The sequence below is a fragment of the Indicator indicator genome, chromosome Z (genome assembly GCF_027791375.1).
Source record: "Indicator indicator isolate 239-I01 chromosome Z, UM_Iind_1.1, whole genome shotgun sequence".
NCBI classification, from domain to species: Eukaryota; Metazoa; Chordata; class Aves; order Piciformes; family Indicatoridae; genus Indicator; species Indicator indicator.
Window position 1 is genome coordinate 73,919,564 of NC_072053.1, and position 19,764 is coordinate 73,939,327.

Below are 19,764 nucleotides of genomic sequence, written 5' to 3' on the forward strand. Positions count from 1 at the left end.
CAGCTGGATGAGCAGGTCCAAAACCTGCTCATACCATACACACCCCTAGTCAGTGTTGCCCCCTGTTGCCTGTGAAAGGCTGTGGCATTGCTCACAACTGATGGCCTGGATGCCAATTTCCATTTTGGTGGGTGCAGAGACCAGAGTCTTCCTCCTCCAAGTGGCCACCATCATGCCTTCAGCAAAACTGAGGCACCTTGTGTCCTGCCCAAACACCCTGCTCCTGCCAACTGCTGAGCTGACTCAAAAGGAGCCCCTGGGGCACGCTCAGTCTCTATTTGCTCTCCCTGTGCCTGTTAGCCTGCCTGTACCAATGGCCACTTGCTCCCAGCTCTCTGGCCACATCCCTCCCTGGGGCACCCCACTCGCTGGGTTCCAATGAGCAGGAAGAGTGCTGCCTGCAGCTCGCCGTCGGAGAGCCTCTGCCTCTTTCGCTCGGTTTAAATCTCCTGCGGCTGCTCCGGGAACGCCCCCAGCCACACCGCCCTCTCAGGCACCCTCGGAGAGAGGCCGAGTTGTGCCGGGTTACCTTTCCCCCTCTCCTCCTGCCTCCCCTCTCTCTCTCGGTCTCCCTGTCTTTGGGAGCCCCCTTTTCTCTTCTAAAGATCTCAGCACAGCCGGTGCTGATGAAGTTGCCTGCAGCTGGCAGTCTGAGTGGACATACCCATATGCTTAAATTTAAGCCACTAAACCATTTTTTTAGATTTAACCACTTGAGATTATTACTTAACTCTGATATTCTAGTGAGTTAACACACCATGTGAACATGTTCCCTAATCATAGTAATTAAGCAATCATGGCATTCAGTCCTAATTCAGATGTCTTCTGGTGTCGTTTACGTGTGAACAGCCTCACAGCGAAGCCATCAGTTTCAGTTCAGCGTGGCAGTCATTGTGATCCATCTTGGGTCAGTGCTTCATGGGCACTGCTGTTACTGCAGTTTGCCTTCATTTGGCTGTGGTGTTCCACCCATGTGTTGATTCCTGCCTTGTCAGCTGAGATGTTTGCAGTACCAAGTTGCAGACCAGCTCATCACATGGCTTGACTTTTCTTGCTGTTATCACTGAAAACCTGTAGGTGATAAAATACACACACACATATCCCTTTCCTACACTAACAAATCTACTGGCCTTTCTAACCTAAATCACTCTGTGATGCATCAGAAAAATTCCTTTTTTTTTTCAATTTTTAGAATCCTTATCGTAAAGCACTACCATGAATATAAATATAAAGACAAGAAAACATTCTATAATATCCTTAAACTCTTGACCTTACCTATGCTAATAGTAGAAAGCTATGAGAAACTAAAAGACTATGTTAAACCATCAAACCATTAATTTCTGGAAAAAAGACAAAAAAAGATTCTATATTACATAGTGCACTTTGAAATAGCATGGTGTATAGCAGAAAGGAACTATTAACCTATGGACTTAAAAAAATATTCTAAATAAAATTTATCCAAACTTCTTTAATTACAATTTCTCCAACCATAAAAATTATTTATGACTACCATTACCACTATTTTACCGATACCTGTTGCTATCACCTTTACTGACATTAGTATCACTCCTATTATTACTGCTATTATTCATTCTTACTATTCAAGGTAATTTATCCTGTACTATTCCCATATAATTCTATTACTTATTATTACATATATTTTAATTATTACCATATTTTACTTACTCATGATAATATTCTATGATAATCTCCAAATGTTTATCACATTATAATTACTTGTATTTTACAATTATTTACTACTTAACATACCTTCTTATAATTACTGAATACTTATGCATTATTACAGACATTGAAAAAGCGAATCTCCAAATCCATTATAATAAAAAAACAACTCCAACGTCATTATCCATACCAGGTCTGCACCTACAAAATGTTAAAATATCCTTCGTAGCTAGCAAACAAATTCAGCACTCTCACTTCAAACCCCAAACACCTTCTGCAAACTGCAAAAAACTGCAGGCAAGGGGGAGAGAGAGGGAGATAAGAGGGAAAGGGGCAGTGAGCAGATGATGGTGGACACAGCAACCTTCTTCCGTTGTTTACAATCCATTGTCTTCAGAAACGTGCAGGCTTTCAAGCACTAGAACTAAGGTTTCGACTGCATGAATACTGCTTTTGGTTCCAAAGTCCCCTTTTCGATAGCTTCTTGGTACTGGAAAAAACAGACTTGGGTTCCTTTAAACCAGATCTGTGCAAAGGAAAACCAAAGGCAGGGGGAGTGGAAGATAACTGAGTTCTGAAGTTCTTGGCAGCCTGTTTTTTTGGCTTCCCTCTGTACCGCTGCCCCATTATCATGAGGATCAGGAGGATACAGATCAGGCTCTTTTTCAGGGTCTATTGTTCCTGGATTGAAAGGATCATCAGGTTCATTAGGCAGAAGGACCGCTCAGACTTGTAATGCTGATCCCATGGGAGAAGTGCCCACAGATTCTCCTGATGGCGCAGAAACCAAACTTTCACCCTGAGCTCCTTCAGAAGCCTGCTCTTGTGAGCCCACACGAATCTTCAATACTTCAAAGACAGATTGCATATACTCAAAAGCCCTGCTGCCATCTACCATCCTTTGTAGCAGAGTCCCATACTTTAACCTCGATTTTGTCCCAGACCCTTGGGTCATATATTGTCTGACTAGTAATAGAGGAGTCATTCTTAATGGCCTGGACAAGCACTTGTTGAAGAGCCGTATTGCTAATTGATTTCCCTTGACTTTTAGAGAATTTCTGAAAGGCTTCCAGAACAGTTTTCAGTTCCTGAGCTAAATTATTTCCGATCATTCTCAGCCGCTTACCTTTCGTCCAGTGAGAGGTAATTATGTGCACAAATACGCTTCCTTTCAGCACCTATCCCCCAGAGTTTGGCTGAGCTATGCCACCAGAGACAGCTAGTCATTCAGTCCCTGATACAGGGAGGGTGCCATTATGTGGCATATTAAGGGCATGGACCCCTGAGGTATCGACAATGACTTGACAAAACCCATAGATAACCCAGAAATGATCGGTTTATTGTGAGAGCACACAAAGCTTATATACTCTTAGCAGCAGTTGAAAGCAACCCTCTTTCTAGCAGTGCTTTACCACTTCAGTCACACAAAACTTAATGTAAATGGTCATTGGTCAAACATTTCAAACATTTGCACTGCACAGGTCAACAATAGATGTCCTTTATCTTGTCTGCTCTCTGCCCTATCACCTCCCAAGGTTTCATTTTAATGTGTGTTTATCAGAAGGCTCTGTTCCAGGCTCAAAAGTGGCTAATTCGTCTCTTCAATTCCCACACTCTTCCTGACAATATCACCCATATTAACCTGTCCCTTAATTCTTACCCGCATACTTTCACCTCATTCTTCTCCACCATCCCTATCAAAGCTCAATACATTCAAGTTGCTCTCTACGTAAAGAGCAACTCCACCATCTCACCTTGCTGGCCTGTAGTTCCTAAAACGTACATAAGCATCCAGTGAAGCACTCCAATCATGAGAGCCATCCTACCATGTTTTTCTGATGGCAACTAAATCCTAGATCTCCTGCTGTGCGATGGCTTCTTGCTCCTCCTACTTGTTGCCCCTGCTGTATGCATTGGTGTAGGTGCACTTGGGCTCTTACCTCACCCCTGATGCTGACATGCCACCTCTAGGCTCCTCTCTAGTCAGCCTGGTTTTATCCTCTTCCCCTTTCAAACCTAGTTTAAAGCGCTCTTGATGAGCCCCACCAACTCATGGGCAAGAAACCCTTTTTCCCCCTAAGACAGCTGGACTCCATTCTGTTGCCAGCAGCCCCAGTGCCATGTAAGCCTCCCCATGATCAAAGAACCCAAAATGCCACTGATAGCACCAGCCTCTGACTCACAAGTTCATCAGGCGTGTTCCATTGTTCCTTTCAGTATTCTCCCCTGCTATAGAAGGGACTGAGAAAAACACCACCTGTGCTCCTGCTTTTTTGTATATGTATCTGCTGCCTAGTTTCAGGAAACCAAGCTGCTTGCTTTAAAAACTAAATTCAAACCACTCTTCCTCACTGGACACTGTCATATGCCTAACAAGCTGACACCTCTGACCAGCTGCTGGCCAGGGTGGTCACCACAGAGAAAAGCACAAAGATGCACCTGGATTTGAGTCTGCAAGAACTGAAATACTTGCAATGGGAGAACAAAACACTACAAGCCACTTCAAAGAACAGGACATGCAGCTTTTATTAACCTTTTCTTTTTTTTTTTTCCCTTTTCTTTTCTTTTTTTTTTTGGTAAGCAGGAGGGTTTTCTTTCAGTCAGACCATTCACATAATTGGACAGTACAGATCGCAGTGAATTGGATGGAGATCTTGCAACATTAGAAAATGTTTCTCAATATACATCCATTTAAGCAACAGCTTGTAGGGTCAGACCGCGAGTGCTAGAGCCAAGTCGTGCACTGCGCTCCAGGTATACAAAGCATTGCAGCAGCACAAGGGGTGCCCACGCTGGGCAAAGTACAGTGTGTTTTACATAGTGCAATCACCTTTAGAGGAAAAACTCTAGGAAGGCCACATCTATTTATTTATTTATTCATTTATTAATCCTGTCAAGTTTACAAATGCGAGGGGGGTAGAAATCAAACCTCTGACTGAATTAACTTTTGTACAGGTAGGCTTTGTGTATAGGCACATGCTTTAGAGAGGAGCTCTGAATCTGTTCTGTCATCACGAGAAAGACATATTGCTTTGTAATTCAGAACATGTTACACCATCTCTAACCTTCCTAACGTTCTTAGCCAGTTGTTTCAGCCAGCTCTTTGTAGAATTCCTAGAATACGCTCTTCCCTCTAGTGTAAATCCCCAATAGAGAAGTTCTGGTTGCTATTGACAACGGTTACAATTATTCTACCTATGGTCAGTTGACCATATTAGGCATTGCCTCTGAATGCTCCAGTCCACAGTGAGAACTCACACCATCAGAGTCATGGAGGCTCTTGCTTTTCTGTTGCTGTCACCCACCAATATGAAAAAAACCCAAGTCAGACAATGAAACTGCTACAGCAAAGCATCACTGGTAATACTCACCTAATACCAAAAAAGAAACCCACCCAAAAAACAAGGAGCAGCCATGACACCGCATGTCATGGTAAGCAAGTTTTCAAGGATACTGCAAAGTAATTTGCCCTGTAAAATTTTAAAATGTACACTGTGCTCAATAATACACGTAAACAAAGAGCAGCTCCCTGCAACAAGGTGTAAATCAAAACGTTATAGCACCAGCTCCCAGCACCAAGGAGTTGCCCACTGACCAGATTGAGTGTACAATGCAATAGTGCTCGCTGAGGTTTCTGCTATACGGGAGCCACAGTGGGACAGCTCTGCCCATTCCCCTCTGACAGTTTCTTAGGTGTGCACAGGTCACAGCCCTCCCTTCCAGTGGAGAGCAAGCCCAACAACGAGATTGTTACAGTACCAGACAACATTGAATGGGAAGTGGGAGGAAACCTGAAGGAAAAGTAGGTACTGCATACCTGATTCCAAACAAATGGGCATGGGGAAACACGACGTTATCCGAGCAACCCTCTCCCTAACAGGTCAAATCTGAAAGGAGCTGCAGGCTGTAAGAAAACAAACAAGCCTTCCTAAGCTGAAAGCCATGGACATGGTATTGCCCACACTAACGATTTTATTTCACCGTCAGCAAAGCATTTATCCCCAAAAAGCTGTACACACTGGTCAGATTATGGTGCAGTGCTATCTTTACATTGTTAAAAGTCTGTTGCTATAGTGGTCAGGTTTGACTCTTATCTGATGAGGGCAAAAAAAGGAGACAGGCAGCATGGCCACATCATCATACAGCAATTTTACTCCACGTTAATGCAGGTATAATCTTTCCTCTTAAGTGCAAATTAAAAAGTATTTGCTAGAAACCAGCATGACTTGGGCTGCCGAGAAACTACAGATGATTCAGTTTCTTACAAATATTGACAAGTCTAAATCGTTACAGGTCTCCAAAGCAAGAACAGGGATACGAATAGGAAGGGAATAAAACATTACCACTATTAAAAAAACATCTCATTGCAAACTTTGAACACTCTTCAAAAACATATCTAGAAAAGATTGTTTTCCTTTGTTTTTTGTTTTTGTCTTCCTGCAGCTGAGGAGTGTCCATGCAAAACAATTTTGAGAAGAGCAGTGTTCCACCTGGGCACCATCTAGGCCCAACTTCGTCCCACACAGCTCAGTAAAGTGCTCTCTTGTGCATCCTTTGAGGAGAAAAGTTCTCATTTAAAGTTTGGGAGGCCGAGGGTGCTAGCTGGGGAAGGCATAGTCTCGGTCAATCCATGCTGAGGTCAGAGAAGAAGGAAGGAGCGAAGTTAACAGTGCTCTGCCTTTCATAACTCACAGATAACAGGCTGCAAGGGAGGAGCAAGGAAGGGAAACAGAAGTGGGTGTCAGGTGAAATCCTGCCCCTGGGAAGCCATGGGAGTTTAACACAGGCTTCATCAGGAGAAGCATCTCACTACAGATAACAAACACTAGCCCTACTGCAGAGTCCCAAAGGTTTACTGCTTAGACACCAGGTTAACAATCTCCAGACACGACACAAGTGAAAATCAAAGAAGCTTTTCACTTCCTGCGCTGGTGGTTTTTCAACAATTCCTTTGAGGGACAAAGGGGATCTGAGTAACATTCTTTTGCCGATTAAAAACAAATTAAAAAAACATCTTGCCCTCAACATCTTTTATGCTGCACACTTATAAACATTCTAGGGCAGATTGTTAGAGGTATTTAATGATAAAACAACTACCCATCAGCTTAAAAGACTAAAAATAACATTAATGGGGAAAATAATTTAAGGCAATTTTATTTTGGCCAGGAATGATGCATGCTACAGAGTAATCGTCATTTTCCCACTCGGTTTTCAGACCACTGCACTTTTTTGTTTTTGTTTTACATGGCACTTTGTGTTTTACAGCTTAGTCAAGATTTTCAAGTGTTTTCTTCAATATAAATGCCTTCTCCTGTAGCTCAGCTCTGCTGTCTGACGCCATCGTAGACAGTGAACGAATGAGGTGCTCTCTGCTTTCTGGTGTCAGGCTTTCCCACTGCTGAGATTCTGTGTTAAGACAGAGACACGCAGGATGTGACTATCAGAATGACAAAAACACTTGGCAAAAGGCCATCTCCATCCCCAGACAGGCTGAAAGGGCAACTGCCTCCACATTTCACTCACACTCGCTACTTCTCTTCCAGGAGAAGGCAGATACAACTGGACACTCAGGTGCATGTGCTGCCTCCTGCACAGGGAGACATGCCTGTTTGGACAAGGCTTTGTGGCCTGAGCCTGTAATGTGAAAACAAGGGCCTGAAGAACCAAATGTTTCACACTTCACAATTACTTCATGTAACATAAGATTTTTGCTACCCGATGGAAACAGGGAGTGGGTAAGAGAAACCCAAAGGAAACATCTCTCTCAGAACAACTGCAGACACGTGTGACCTTGAGACATAAGCAGGTTTATTCTCAGGTGAATCCTGCAAGGCTTAAATCCCAAATTACCTATGAGGAAATAAGCTTGGCAATAAAAGGGGAAAAATTCATCTTCTTCACAACAGGACATTTCCCCTCTACAAAGCTTAGGACAAGGGGCAATGGGCACAAAGTACAACACAAGAAGTTCCACCTAAACATGAGAAAAGTTCTCTACCTTGAGGGTGACAGAGCACTGGAGCAGGCTGCCCAGAGAGGCTGTGGGTTGCAAAACCCACCTGGGGATCTGTTCCTGTGCAGCTTGCTCTAGGTGAACCTGCTTTAGCCAGGAGGTTGGACTAGATGATCTTCTGAGGTCCCTCCTTCCAGCCCCTACCATTCTGTGATTCTGTGAGCTTGCATTAATGCAGAATCTGACTACACACTCAGTCCAGTATGCTCTCCCTGAAACCCTCCTTGCTGGGCATTTTCAGCTCCCAAGATGTAACCAACAGTAGTACAGATTTTGATTTTATCCACAGTTACTTCAAGCCCTCCCCATGTTTCCCAAGCCACCCAGCACAGAACTCCAAGTCCCAACCAGGAAGGAAGGGACAGCCTCTTCTCACTTGTGCTCTGTGGTAGGACAAGGGGCAATAGGTGTGAACTACAGCACAGGAAGTTCCACTGTAAGGGTCACAGAGCACTGGAAACAGGCTTCCCAGAGAGGTTGTGTAGTCTCCTTCTCTGGAGACTTTCAAGGTGCAGCTGGATGTGTTCCTATGCGACCTGTGCTAGATTCTATAGTCGTGCTCTGGCAGGGGGGTTGGACTCGAACATCCCCAGAGGTCCCTTCTAACCTCTACCATGCTGGGACCTTGAGAACCACCCCAAAATCAGCCAGTGCTCCAAGCAGAAGGTAACACCATCTTCCCAAGGTTCCAGGCCGCACAGGCTACAGTGGTTCTGCCAGGCAGCAAGCAAGAAGTCTCACCTTGTAGCTTGGTGAGCAGCAGCTGTATCACAGACAAAGCTTCCGTTCTTATGGATGTGTAGCTTTTGTTTTCTAAGGGATTTAAAAATAAACAAAAAAAAAAAAAACACCTCACAAACACACTGAGAACCAAAGGCACAGTGACTGTACACAGAGTAGTCACCACTGTGGTCTCCAGACCACTACAGTTAGCACAACTCACTGAGCTCATTTGTGCTGCCAGTCTGCACTGCTCCCCAGCTGGGCACACTGGAATGGCAGAAGGTGACCAGCTAGAGGTTGACTAAACCTTGTGCATCACCTCTGCTATTACTACAGCTGCTCCTTACGTGTGTGGGAAGGAAACAATGGTGGCACAGGTGCTATGTGACCAGAGGCAACTCCTGTGTATAAAAGACTGATCTTTTTGGTGAGTTAGAAACCATCCAAATTTTCAAAAGTTGCATTAAGTGACAGTTCCTAAACCCCACATCATCATGCACAAGCTTGTCACAAAAGGTTTTTTGGTCTCCTGAGCTAAAATCCTGTTTAAGTCTTATTCCAGGATGATTGATAGGTAAAAGAAACTTTCCACAAATAGGTTTCTGGATGTGCAGCTAGCTCTAAAGTAGGTGCTGCCTTTGGGTTTACCAGAACCAAGAGCCACATGCAGGTATGAGGAAACTTAGGGTACTCTTACAGTCACAGGACAAGTGGGAATAAACAGACCCACAACTGTCTACATGACATAGATAGCACTTATATCCCCAGGGAGAACACAAGATCTTGGAGCTTCATGCACTGTCTATCTGAGAACAGAGTATTTTTGGTCTCTCCAATGCGTATGTATCCAAGAGGTCTGTACTGTGGAGGAGAAAAACTTCTGTTTACGTCAGTAATAGCTCAATTAGATGAGGCCCATTTTCAAGGTGAGGAAAATGACTGTTTTCAGTTTGCACTCCTGAGTGCTTACACAGCGTGCTCTCTGCCTGCCTCTCCTCCTTCTAAGCTCTCTTGCACCAGAGGCATTTAGTAATGTATTGAACATCTAGTAATGTATTGAACAGCTATTGCAACATCAGAATTATCACAGCACAGTGCAAGGAAGAGCAAACGTTACCTCTATAGCTAATGCCTGTTCTGCACTCGCTTTACAAGCCAACCCCCAGAGGAGGAATGCTCTAACAAGCAACTCAACATCAACCATAGACGAGGAAAAGTCCATTTACCTAAAGAATGAGTGATAGATGAACATGTTTCCAACAGTATTTGTGTCAAAGCCCCAGGGTCTGAGTGCTCCTCATCAAACAGCATTAGCCTGTCAAACACAAAAGCACTGTCACACACCCTTCATCACTCGGACAGAAGTCTGCTCAACTTCCTCTGAGAATCCAGTGTCATCCTCAATTTCATTAAACAGCTTAAAGTAACAAAGAAGAAAACCATCACCAAAGTGGATTTCAGAAAGAGAGAATTACCCTTGAAAGTAGGCATTCATGGCTTGTAGCACTCCAAGCTGCACTTTCCATGTGCTGAGTTTCAGACGGTCACACATTAACTTGCAAAATTCCTGGCGATAGCAACCTACAGAAAAATCAGGAAGTGATTGTGTTACTGCAGGGAAAGCCAAAAGAAACACCTCCTGCTCTGTCTCCAGGTGTTCATCTCCAAATGACATCAAGCTAGTCAACAAGTGGTCCTGAAAATCTTCATCCCATCAATGCCCTCATTAACAAACACTGAAAGATAAGCATCTGCATCACACCTTCTGACATGCTCATAAAAGCAAACTTTTTTTTTTCAGATATACCCAGTTCCTCCACCTGGCACCAACTCTGATATAAATATAAATGCACTCAGCAGAGCTAGGCTCCTTTTGAGCAGGCAACCCACATCAGGCATCTTGCATGTCTCCACAAACTCAGAACAGTTAGTGAAGTGAATTAAAGGCAACAGTAAAGGAACTTCCCCAAGGATGACCTAATCTGTGGGAAGCTGTTGGGGCAGCTCTCTCACTGAAGAACCTGCAAGCTGCAGGTGGTGAGATACTCCACCTCCTCAAAAGCCTCCCCACTCCCCACATGATCTCCAGATCCCTTCCTCCTCCCCATTTTTGTTTTAAGATGAAACACTGAGAGTGAAGAAAGTTTGCCCTGTACACCACTAGCTGACTTACGCTGTGTCTCTGGGCTCCTCGGCCAGGCTTTGCCCAGGGTCTCGAAGGCACAGATCAGAGACTCTAACTGCACCTCTTTTTCACCCATGTCCTCATCCTCTTCGTCACGCTTTGGCAAGCCGGTGCCCATGCTCTCAAGAGTGTTCTGCAGAGGCCATGGGAGGAATGATCGACAGAAGGATGAAGAGAGGCTAGCCACATACTTCAGAGCACTTCAGTCCTTCCTCGCAGCCCATGCACACCAGTCCTTGTACCCTCTCAGTGCCTCCATACAGATGGAGCACAGGCCCCCTTGGCTATCAGCAGCTCCACACTATCGGCAGCCTGCAGAAGTGCACAGAGGCTCCTTGGTTTTGCATCCAAACATCTGCCTGTGCTATGAGTCCCACTTGCAGAGCTGCAAAGCACAGCAAATGCCAGGCAGAAGCACTCTACACAGCTTCCTAGGACTCTCTATAGAGCAGCCAGGAGCAAACTTTTAATGCTGTATCAGGGGAGTGCTGGGCACCACAAGGAGGACTCTGCTGTGGGCTAATTCAGCAGCACAGGTACAATCTCCCCAGGACTCACCTATGGTCTAGCATTTGGACCCACCAAGGGGACAGTCTACTGGACTGTCACCACTTTGGTATTTTGCTTTGAAAGAGGGAAAACTCAAGAAGCTGAGCTGTCACCTTCTTTATCATGGGAAAGACGATATCTGCCAGCTCCTGGAACCGGTCTTCTTTCGTGGCTTGCAGCACCCCAGCTGTGCAGCGCAGTGCCACCATCTTATATTTTAGGTTCTCTTTCCGGCATTCTTTCAGGACAGCCTGGACAACATCGCTAATGGTGGGCTGGCCAGGCACTGCCTTCTGTAGCTCTGCACTGAAACACAAAACACACAGAAGCTACAGACCCATGATAATCCCTTCCCAAACACTGCTCTTCCCACAGATAGAAGTGAGTTCCTATGGCAAGCACAAGACTGTCTACCAGCAGTTGTAACTGGAGGTAAACTGGTGCTCTTCTCTCTTACTCTGTCCTCCCTATTTTTCTTTCCTATCTTTCCTCACACACTTCCAACATACCTTCTCCCCTTTCCCCCCTCCCTTCTTCTACCTCTTCCTCTCTTCTCCCCTTTAAGGTCTCAATCCTTCCCTAATCTCTTCTTTCTTCTTAGCAATTCCGGCCTCTCAATATACTCTGCCCCTGTCCTAAATCAAGCAAGGTCCCTCTGAAGCAAAACTTATCCCTCCCAGCTCTCCCCAAGAATATGCTGATAGAAGATCAGGATGGTGTTCACAACTTGTTTAGACTCTTCTTAGCACCAGACAAGCAACAACACTGTGCAGTAGCCTCCTTTTTGATATCCCAGATCCTGACAGTATCACCTCTTTCAAGACATTTACCTGCATGCAGAGACGACACTGTCAATGGCCTTTAACAACTCCTCCTGTAATGAGTAGAACAGACACTGCTGAGAAATGCTGCACAGCCAAATGACACCATCCTGCTGTTCAGGGGAGACCTTTGTACTCGCTGTGAGGCAGTGGGGAAACACAGCTGTGACACCAGCCTAAAAAGCAGCATCAGGCTCCTGACGCTCCTGCTGTAGAAGCTGCAGAAGACTTGGTTTTCCTTCTGCACAGGCTGTGGAAAGGGGCTTTGCAGCATCTTTGAGCCCAAGCTGGTACCCCTCAAGGTGAAAATATCATGGTGCAGTGGAAGTAGTCTAAGTGAGAACCCAGCTCCTGAAGTAATCTGAACTCTACCTACTCATCCTCCTTGTCATTTTTATACCTGCTAAATGCAGGGCAACAGACAGACTGCCTAAATCAGGGCTCTGACGTGAGGCACAGAATGTGGCATTTCCAGGCTCAAGAGCTGAGTGCTGTGCTCACAGTGATCCCTTAGGTGCCAGCTCCTTTGTTACCTTCCCAGTCCATGTTCTCCCTGGCAGTCCTTGCAGCAGTGCAGAAAGCACTATTCCCAGATGTGGCGGTACAAGGGAGCCTGTCTGTTTGGCAATCGATGCCATAGCAGCTGCTCCTTGGGCTTTCATCTTCCAGGACTGGGACTGCAGAGCCTTCTGGGTGATGGTTATCAACTCCTGCAGATACAGTCTGATGCCACCCTGAGTACCTGTGTGTCAAAGAGGAAAACTGTAATTTTGCCACAAAACAATAAAAAATCTGATCTTATTTTATGGAAAAGAAAACAAACAACACCCCCACACACACAAAAAATAAAACAAACAAAACAAAACAAAAAAACAACTCCCAGCCAAAACAACACAAAACCTCCCAACCAAACAAGAAAAAAGGCACTAACAGCTTTTTAATTTTTTTTTCTCTTTTTGGCCATGAAATCTATCAGCAAATCCTACTGAATTCCTGCTAGTCTGACTGAAGACGAGTTCTGTTTTCTAGGTGCTTCCAAAGTAAACCTTTATCACATATCTTGACAAGTAGATCATCTCAGTCCTTCTACAAGGCAGACACTAGACCCTGTGTTAGTCTGCTTCTAAGGAATTTAACCATTTTTTCAAGAACAGGTCCTTGAAAAACTTATTAGCAGCACCTTTCACTAACTACAAAATAGAGACCAGATCCAAACTCAGGTTAGAGACAAAACAGCAAAATCATTTCACCATGCATCCAGACCTTCCTCTACAGACAGAAAGCATGGCACAATAGCTCTTCCATAGCACAAATTGATTCACTGAAGTTGAAATCACAGGCATTACCGGACATCTCCAACCTGATACACAGGCCAAAGGCCCCTGCTAGCATCAGAGCATGCAGCAGGCCTTAATGGCTGTCATCAAAACTTCCAAAGATGTCCAGCTATCTGCACCATGATCAGGTCTGTATTACAGTGGCACTCAGTGCCTCACAATCTTAAAATACTTCTCCTGACTCTCCTGTGTCTCCTCAGCAATCCTTTGTGAGTATTTTAAATAGCCACAGAGGAAATAACCTGCTGAAACTCATATAGGACATCTTTAGCAGAGAAGAAAATGGAAACAAGTTTCCCAGATCCCTTTCCATGAGAACTCTGTATTTCCAAAATTAATTTCCAGAAAGAATGATTATTTTTGCCCCATGATTCCCAGAAACCTTTTGCCACTCTTACAGTAACTTACCAGGTACGTTTTCCTGCCAAACTTCAGTCCACAGCGTAGAGTTCTCTTTCTCTCCTTTCTCTTCATCAGGAACCTCATGCATGCCAAGAAAAGCCAATGGCAGGACATGTTTGGCATGGTTCTTCACTACATCTGGACTGTAGCGTCCCATAGCATGCACAGTTAAACCACAGCCTATTCTGTAAACTGGCTCTGAAAAAGCAAAATAACCATATGTTATTACTGGGAAGCAGTTATTTTCCTTCAACAGCTTGGTCTGCCTTTTGGGAAGCAGAGGATTGCACAGTATCATATAATGAATTACTCAGTCAGTGAAACCACACATCACAATACAGAAATGTCTCTCTACCAGCTTTGGCTGTAACAGGAACATTTTCTGCACTGTAGTCTGTAACTGAACCCTCCAAAAGCAACATACCTTCCTTCTCCATGTACCAGCTGCTAAGTTTGTGCAGCAGCTTCTCAGTGCTACTGTCCCGGCAAGTCTGTAAAAGTGAAGAGACTCAAATCACTCTAACACTTCAAAAAACCCACCAACAAAAAGGCTTAAGCCACCTCAAACCCCAGCTCACCCGGACTAGATGTCCCATAGCAAAGGCAAAAGACTTCTGTACCACACTGTTGCGATCAGTCAGGCCGCTAAGCAAAGCACTCATGAGTTTGCCTGTTGGAAGAGATGTTGCCTTATTATGAGTATCACGTTTTCACTGCTGTGGCCAGAATTACAATAGCCTGCATTTCATGAGATTGTCTAAATGTAAGCATTCTTCCCCATTATACATTTCTGAGGTTATATTCTGTCTGGTCCTCATGTCTAAACAAGTGCACAGCAAAGCCCAGCAGAAGCTTCTCTGCCAGCCTCAGTCTGCCCACCTTCTTCCTGTATGCGAGCTCCCCAGCTGATCACATTTTCAGCTTTATTTCTGTTTCTGCAGCAGAAAGGTGACCTTCTTTCTACTATCAAATCACAATAAATTGTAAAGAGAAGACTAAAACCCAAGGCAGCAAAGTCTCTGTTTATGGTTCTCCCATAGCTCAAGTTGAAGTAACAAGTGCTAAGTCTGCTCCAAGGAAGTCTACCTGTTCCTACCAGTGAGTTCCCTCAACTCTTCCTTCTGCCTCTTCCAGTTTGGTGAGGTATTTAATACACCCAGGACCTGCCCCCAGCATGCCACTCTCATATGCACAACAAAACTTCAAAAAGCTCTGTAAGGAAAATACACCTGTAGAGATCATTCCTGTGAAAAAAATCAAGGGCCAGTAGAAGGAAATACTATCTGAGGAACTAAAACAAGAAACACTTTCAAAGCCTGACACCAGAAACAAATCTCACCTGAATAAGGTGTTAAGTCCTGAGGACACTGTGTGGTTAATGACACAATTACACTGGCACAGCCTCCCTGGGAAGATTGCAACAGAAAACAAAGGTAAGATAGAACAGGATTAGCCCATGGTTGGTACTGTTAATACTTGAACTGCTGCATGCACTTGTCAGACATGACCTAGGCTCACCCAGCCTCTGCCCTGATGAGCCAGGAGGCAAGGGCAGAAGCAGGAAGACAGTTTGTAACAGATGAATGACAAGAATTGTATAAGGAACCAAAAAAGTTACCAGGAACCACACTCAGGATAGATGGTCCTGGAAGATTTACAGCTATTGAGGACAGGAGTGTCACAGAGCACCACAGCCATGTAGCTCAGGAAAGGTTAAGGCAGCATGCATTCAGAAAATCACAAGGAATATAGGTGGATTGAGACTCAAATGTAAAATGTCTCCAGTGTGCATGAGCACAAGTCAAAGGAACTGTAGGGACAGTGACACTGGTCTGTGCTCCCTTCTCTGTTTCCAAAGAAACTATTAAAATCACAGACATACCTTTGTGCCAAGGCCTACTCCACTTCTGATGAGTTCACACAGTCGAGGAACCAGCTCACCCAGGACAGACACATCCAAATATTGCAAGCTCTAGAGAAAGGCAAGGGTCAGGAAAAAGCACACACACCAAAAAAAAAAAAAAAAAAAAAAAAAAAGGTAATGGCATCAGACTTTCCTCTGAGGCCTGCCTCAGTTCTGCAGGTTGGTCTTCAGCTGAATCATGAGAGTTTGCTGATTGGTGGGAAAAAAGCACCACAAAGTGGCTTCAACCACATGCAGATTCTCTTGGTCCATTTCTGTGTTGAGCTAACTCTGCTTCACTCCAGATATTCAGAAAATGAACGCAACATACTAGCAAGAACTTCTTTTGGGAAGGGAAAGAGATGCAAAGACGTATAAATCTTAGGACGAAACTCAGTATTGCCTCTACTGTGTGAAACCCTGAAGCAGTAACATATCCAAAGCAGACAATGACACTGCTACCCTGCAGCTGCATTTCAGAGTGCAAGGCCTTGGTGGTTTTGAACGAATTGTTGAGCAATTATGTAGTCCCTTACTTCATTAATTGAAACCTTGAGAATGCCTTAACATTTATCTAGAAAGTTAGATAGGAATCTTCTCTTAACTGAAACCTTGATAATATCTTAACACTTACTAGTGTTAGGAATTACTTAGTTAGGAATTTTCTTTTTGTTCATTAACTAAAACCTTGGGAATGTTTTAACAATCTAGGGAGTTAGTTAGGAGCCTTATAACCTTGAACTATGTGTTGTAAATCAGGATGAAGAAAAACAAGGCAAGTGATTAATCAGCTCAAGGACCATCTGTGTATCAAGAGTGGGTACCCATGTCAGATCTAAGAAAAACCTAATGATTGTTCAAGGACCATCCTTATTTTTATATAGGAAATCAGCAGAGCTGGATAAACATTTAAGTGGCTTGAGCTGACTCAGTTCCACAGAAGGATAACGTAGGGAAAGGGATACCTCACCAAACAACCACCTGATGACCATCACAGGCCTTGTGCAAGTGTTAAGTGTTTTGTCAGTGCAGAAAAATGAAAGTACACATGGGTTAACGTTTTCTTGATACCGTCTAGCACCCAGCACCTACTAAAGCCAGGTCTCCTCTCTGTAAGGATTTGAGAGTCCTTTACTTCAGGAAATAACATGGAACTAGTTGAGACAGTCTGTAAAGGGGTCAAGACAAACAAGTGGTATAAAAGACAAAGGTACAAGAGCAATGTTACTGGTATCATTTCTTATCTCTTACACCTAAAATGCCAGTAGGCAAACCAGAAAGCCTCATGTTATCAGCACTCTGTTTGCAGAGGTGATATCCATCTTCCAGTAAATTCAAGGATCATATACCACATGAAGGTAACCCTCTCTGTGCTTCATTCATCAGATCTGCTGTCACGTCCCCCTCCTGCACCATTATGGTGGAAGGGAACAATCCATTATATCATATCATCGCCCAGCTAGCCCCAGAATAAAGAGGACAAGCTCACAAGCCAGGATATTTTCATGCTACTCCAGGGAAGCCATACTGTCTCTCCCCTACCCTAGGAAACCCCAAGAGCTGATCAGGGCAGCATGACTGTCATCAAAGGAGGCATGGCCTGCAGAAGGGACAGCAGCAGCTGCTGCAGCCTGTGAGGTGCATTGAGTACACTTTTACACAGAGCCTTTCATTCCCAGCTGCCTTACACACTATTTATAGCAAGCACTCCACCTGACACCAAAACACAGCTCCCCATGCCATTATATGCAGGAGGGCTTGCTGTTGTTACACTTCCATAAGGGCAGGAAACAAAGAACAGCTCTAGTGGCTATGCCTCTCCTAAAATTTACTCAGTGTCCACAGTCCTTGCCTGCTCCCATGCCCCTAGCTGTGTGCAGTGCCTAAGCAAAAAAAAAAAAAAAAAAAAAAGGTCTGTTCTTTGAGAAAGTGACAAGAGTGCAGTGAGCTCTGCCAAGACAAGCCCTACAGCAGTGTCTGGACATCAGCAACTTGTCCTCCAGGAGGAGGAAACTACGGTCCTAAACACCAGCTGCTGACTGTGCTTTCACTGTTATCATCATTTTCTCTAAAAATCTCTGCCATCAAAACAGTGCCTGAGGCCCAGGTAGGGATATCTAAGGCAGAACCAGGCAAGAGCTGGACAGCACTGTACCTTAAGAATGATTATCATTGGTTCACCACCCAGATGAGAAGCTGATTATGGAATCATAGGTCCAAAATTGAACAGAAACAGCAGCCAGCACAATCCAAAGCCAGCTAAGCCCCCATCCAAAGAGAAGCACTTCAAAAGAAAACTGCCCCCTTCATCAAATCAGGCAGTATTCAGGTGGAGAAACTATCTGCCTGACACCAAATGGAGCCAAGGTTATTCACAACTGATCTGAGGAGCAAGCTGTGGACATCCATGCGGAGATGTGGTAATAACGTGGAGATGTGACAATAAAATCATACCTAACACTGGAACCATTCTGAATCAATTACTCACCATGTTAATTGTTTCCATCATGGGTGATGACTTGACAGCACTAAGTCTGGCACTATCCATTGCAGCCTGAAAAAAAGAAACAAAGAAAAACCCCAAACCAAGTGTAAACTAAACAAGAAACCAGTGGAAAGGGCAATATTAGCTTTCACTCACTACTTCACAAACTCAACCCAAAAGCCATTTCAGATGTAAAGAGAAAGCAGGCCTGTCTACAGACTATGAATGTTTCCCTTTCAGAGGCAGAAGGGTATTCTATCTGGAGTACAGGAGCTAAAGGGCAGAGTTTGACTCCTTTCCCTCCCCCACAATGAAATGAGCTGAATTTGCCTCTGAACAGCACGTTTCAGTCACTTTCCCAGAAGGCTGCTACTGCCTAATACGGTTTTATGAGAGAGATTAAAGGACATAGGACATTGTGAACTGTAGATGGATGTGGTCTGCACTGTGTTATGGCACACTTTCTAGTTTATGTTACAAGTCCTGGAGTAAATCCCCTGAGAAAAACAGCAGCAAAGTTTGACAGCACAGGTGCATTCCAGGAAATTGTTACAGACTCTCTCTTCACCTGTTTCAAAGCAGTACATGGAGCTAAAGTGACAATAGCAACAGTCCTTATTAAGATTGTTCTTCACTTTCTGAAATCTGTGGTGGTCTAGTGAATAAAAAATCCCAACCCTTCAGAAAAAAAAAAAAAAACAAAAAAAACCAACAAAAACAAACACATTTGTCCAGTCACATTCCAATGACCACTTATTAGCTATTTCTCTTTGCATCTTCGGATACCTCTCAATCAAATCTGCTGTTTTTTTATTCACTGAATGAAGCTTATACTTTGTTATCTCTGTTCTTTTGATACTTTCCTATTATACTTGCACTTACTTTCTCCTGATCAGTTGCAGAAAGACTCAGGTAATTGAGGACTTGAGGCTCCAGCACACTCAAGGATTCCAGCAGGGCTGGGATAAGTTTTGGTGCATGAGATTTCAGCATAGATCCAGCACTTTTACTGATCTTCACAAGAGTGTTAATGCTGGAAAAAGATCAAAAGGGAAGTCAACACAGAAACACACAAGACTTGGCTGGTCTTCTCTAATACAGTAACAACAAAAAGGCCAGTAGTATTAGTACTGGCAGTACTATTACACAGGTGTAGGAAGAAGTATCATGTTTTAAAGAAGCTCTGATAAGTCACCCCAGGGACACGCATTGTTTCTGCATGAGAAAAAAACAAATTACAATGATCTGTTCAAATCCCACCTGTCAGTTTAAGACTGACCACATCTCTCAGACTGCATTTTGGTAAGAGGTTTTAATATCTTCAAAGGCAAGAAAATAATTAAAAGAAATATTCACCAATTTGTTAGGCACTTTCTAGCCTTCCCGGATAATCACGCTCAATAAAACTGTTTTCACAAAGGCAAGCTACACTCCACATCTGAATTTTCCAGCTTGTCTGTTTTTCAAGTAAATGAAGGAATAAACAAGGCTACAAAATGACAAACATATGAAGTCCCTACATATGAAGTGATATAGAACTGTGACATAAGGTAAAATGTATTTGAACAGTGTGACCAAACAGAGTCACCTCTGGGATGTGAATTGTCATTATTCACAACCCATCACAAAATGAGACCTGGTTGTTTCAAGAACTACCATGGGA

General features: G+C 43.9%; 1 protein-coding gene across 2 annotated transcripts in view; it reads right to left on the bottom strand.

Annotated features, from left to right (window-relative positions):
• Positions 1-5,790: 5,790 nt before the first annotated feature.
• The window catches only part of ECPAS (Ecm29 proteasome adaptor and scaffold), a 65,494-nt gene continuing 51,520 nt past the window's right edge, over positions 5,791-19,764 (bottom strand). For both annotated transcript variants that reach the window (XM_054398260.1, XM_054398261.1), the window contains exons 35-49: positions 18,984-19,134; positions 18,105-18,170; positions 15,596-15,685; positions 15,053-15,119; positions 14,292-14,383; positions 14,138-14,204; positions 13,720-13,911; positions 12,508-12,716; positions 11,984-12,027; positions 11,267-11,459; positions 10,593-10,737; positions 9,895-10,000; positions 9,646-9,734; positions 8,438-8,509; positions 5,791-7,089 (exon numbers count right to left, since the gene is read on the bottom strand). In XM_054398260.1, coding sequence (XP_054254235.1) covers positions 6,950-7,089; positions 8,438-8,509; positions 9,646-9,734; positions 9,895-10,000; positions 10,593-10,737; positions 11,267-11,459; positions 11,984-12,027; positions 12,508-12,716; positions 13,720-13,911; positions 14,138-14,204; positions 14,292-14,383; positions 15,053-15,119; positions 15,596-15,685; positions 18,105-18,170; positions 18,984-19,134 — 1,723 coding nt within the window. In that variant the 3' untranslated portion in view covers positions 5,791-6,949. The remainder of the gene's footprint in view (positions 7,090-8,437; positions 8,510-9,645; positions 9,735-9,894; positions 10,001-10,592; positions 10,738-11,266; positions 11,460-11,983; positions 12,028-12,507; positions 12,717-13,719; positions 13,912-14,137; positions 14,205-14,291; positions 14,384-15,052; positions 15,120-15,595; positions 15,686-18,104; positions 18,171-18,983; positions 19,135-19,764) is intronic.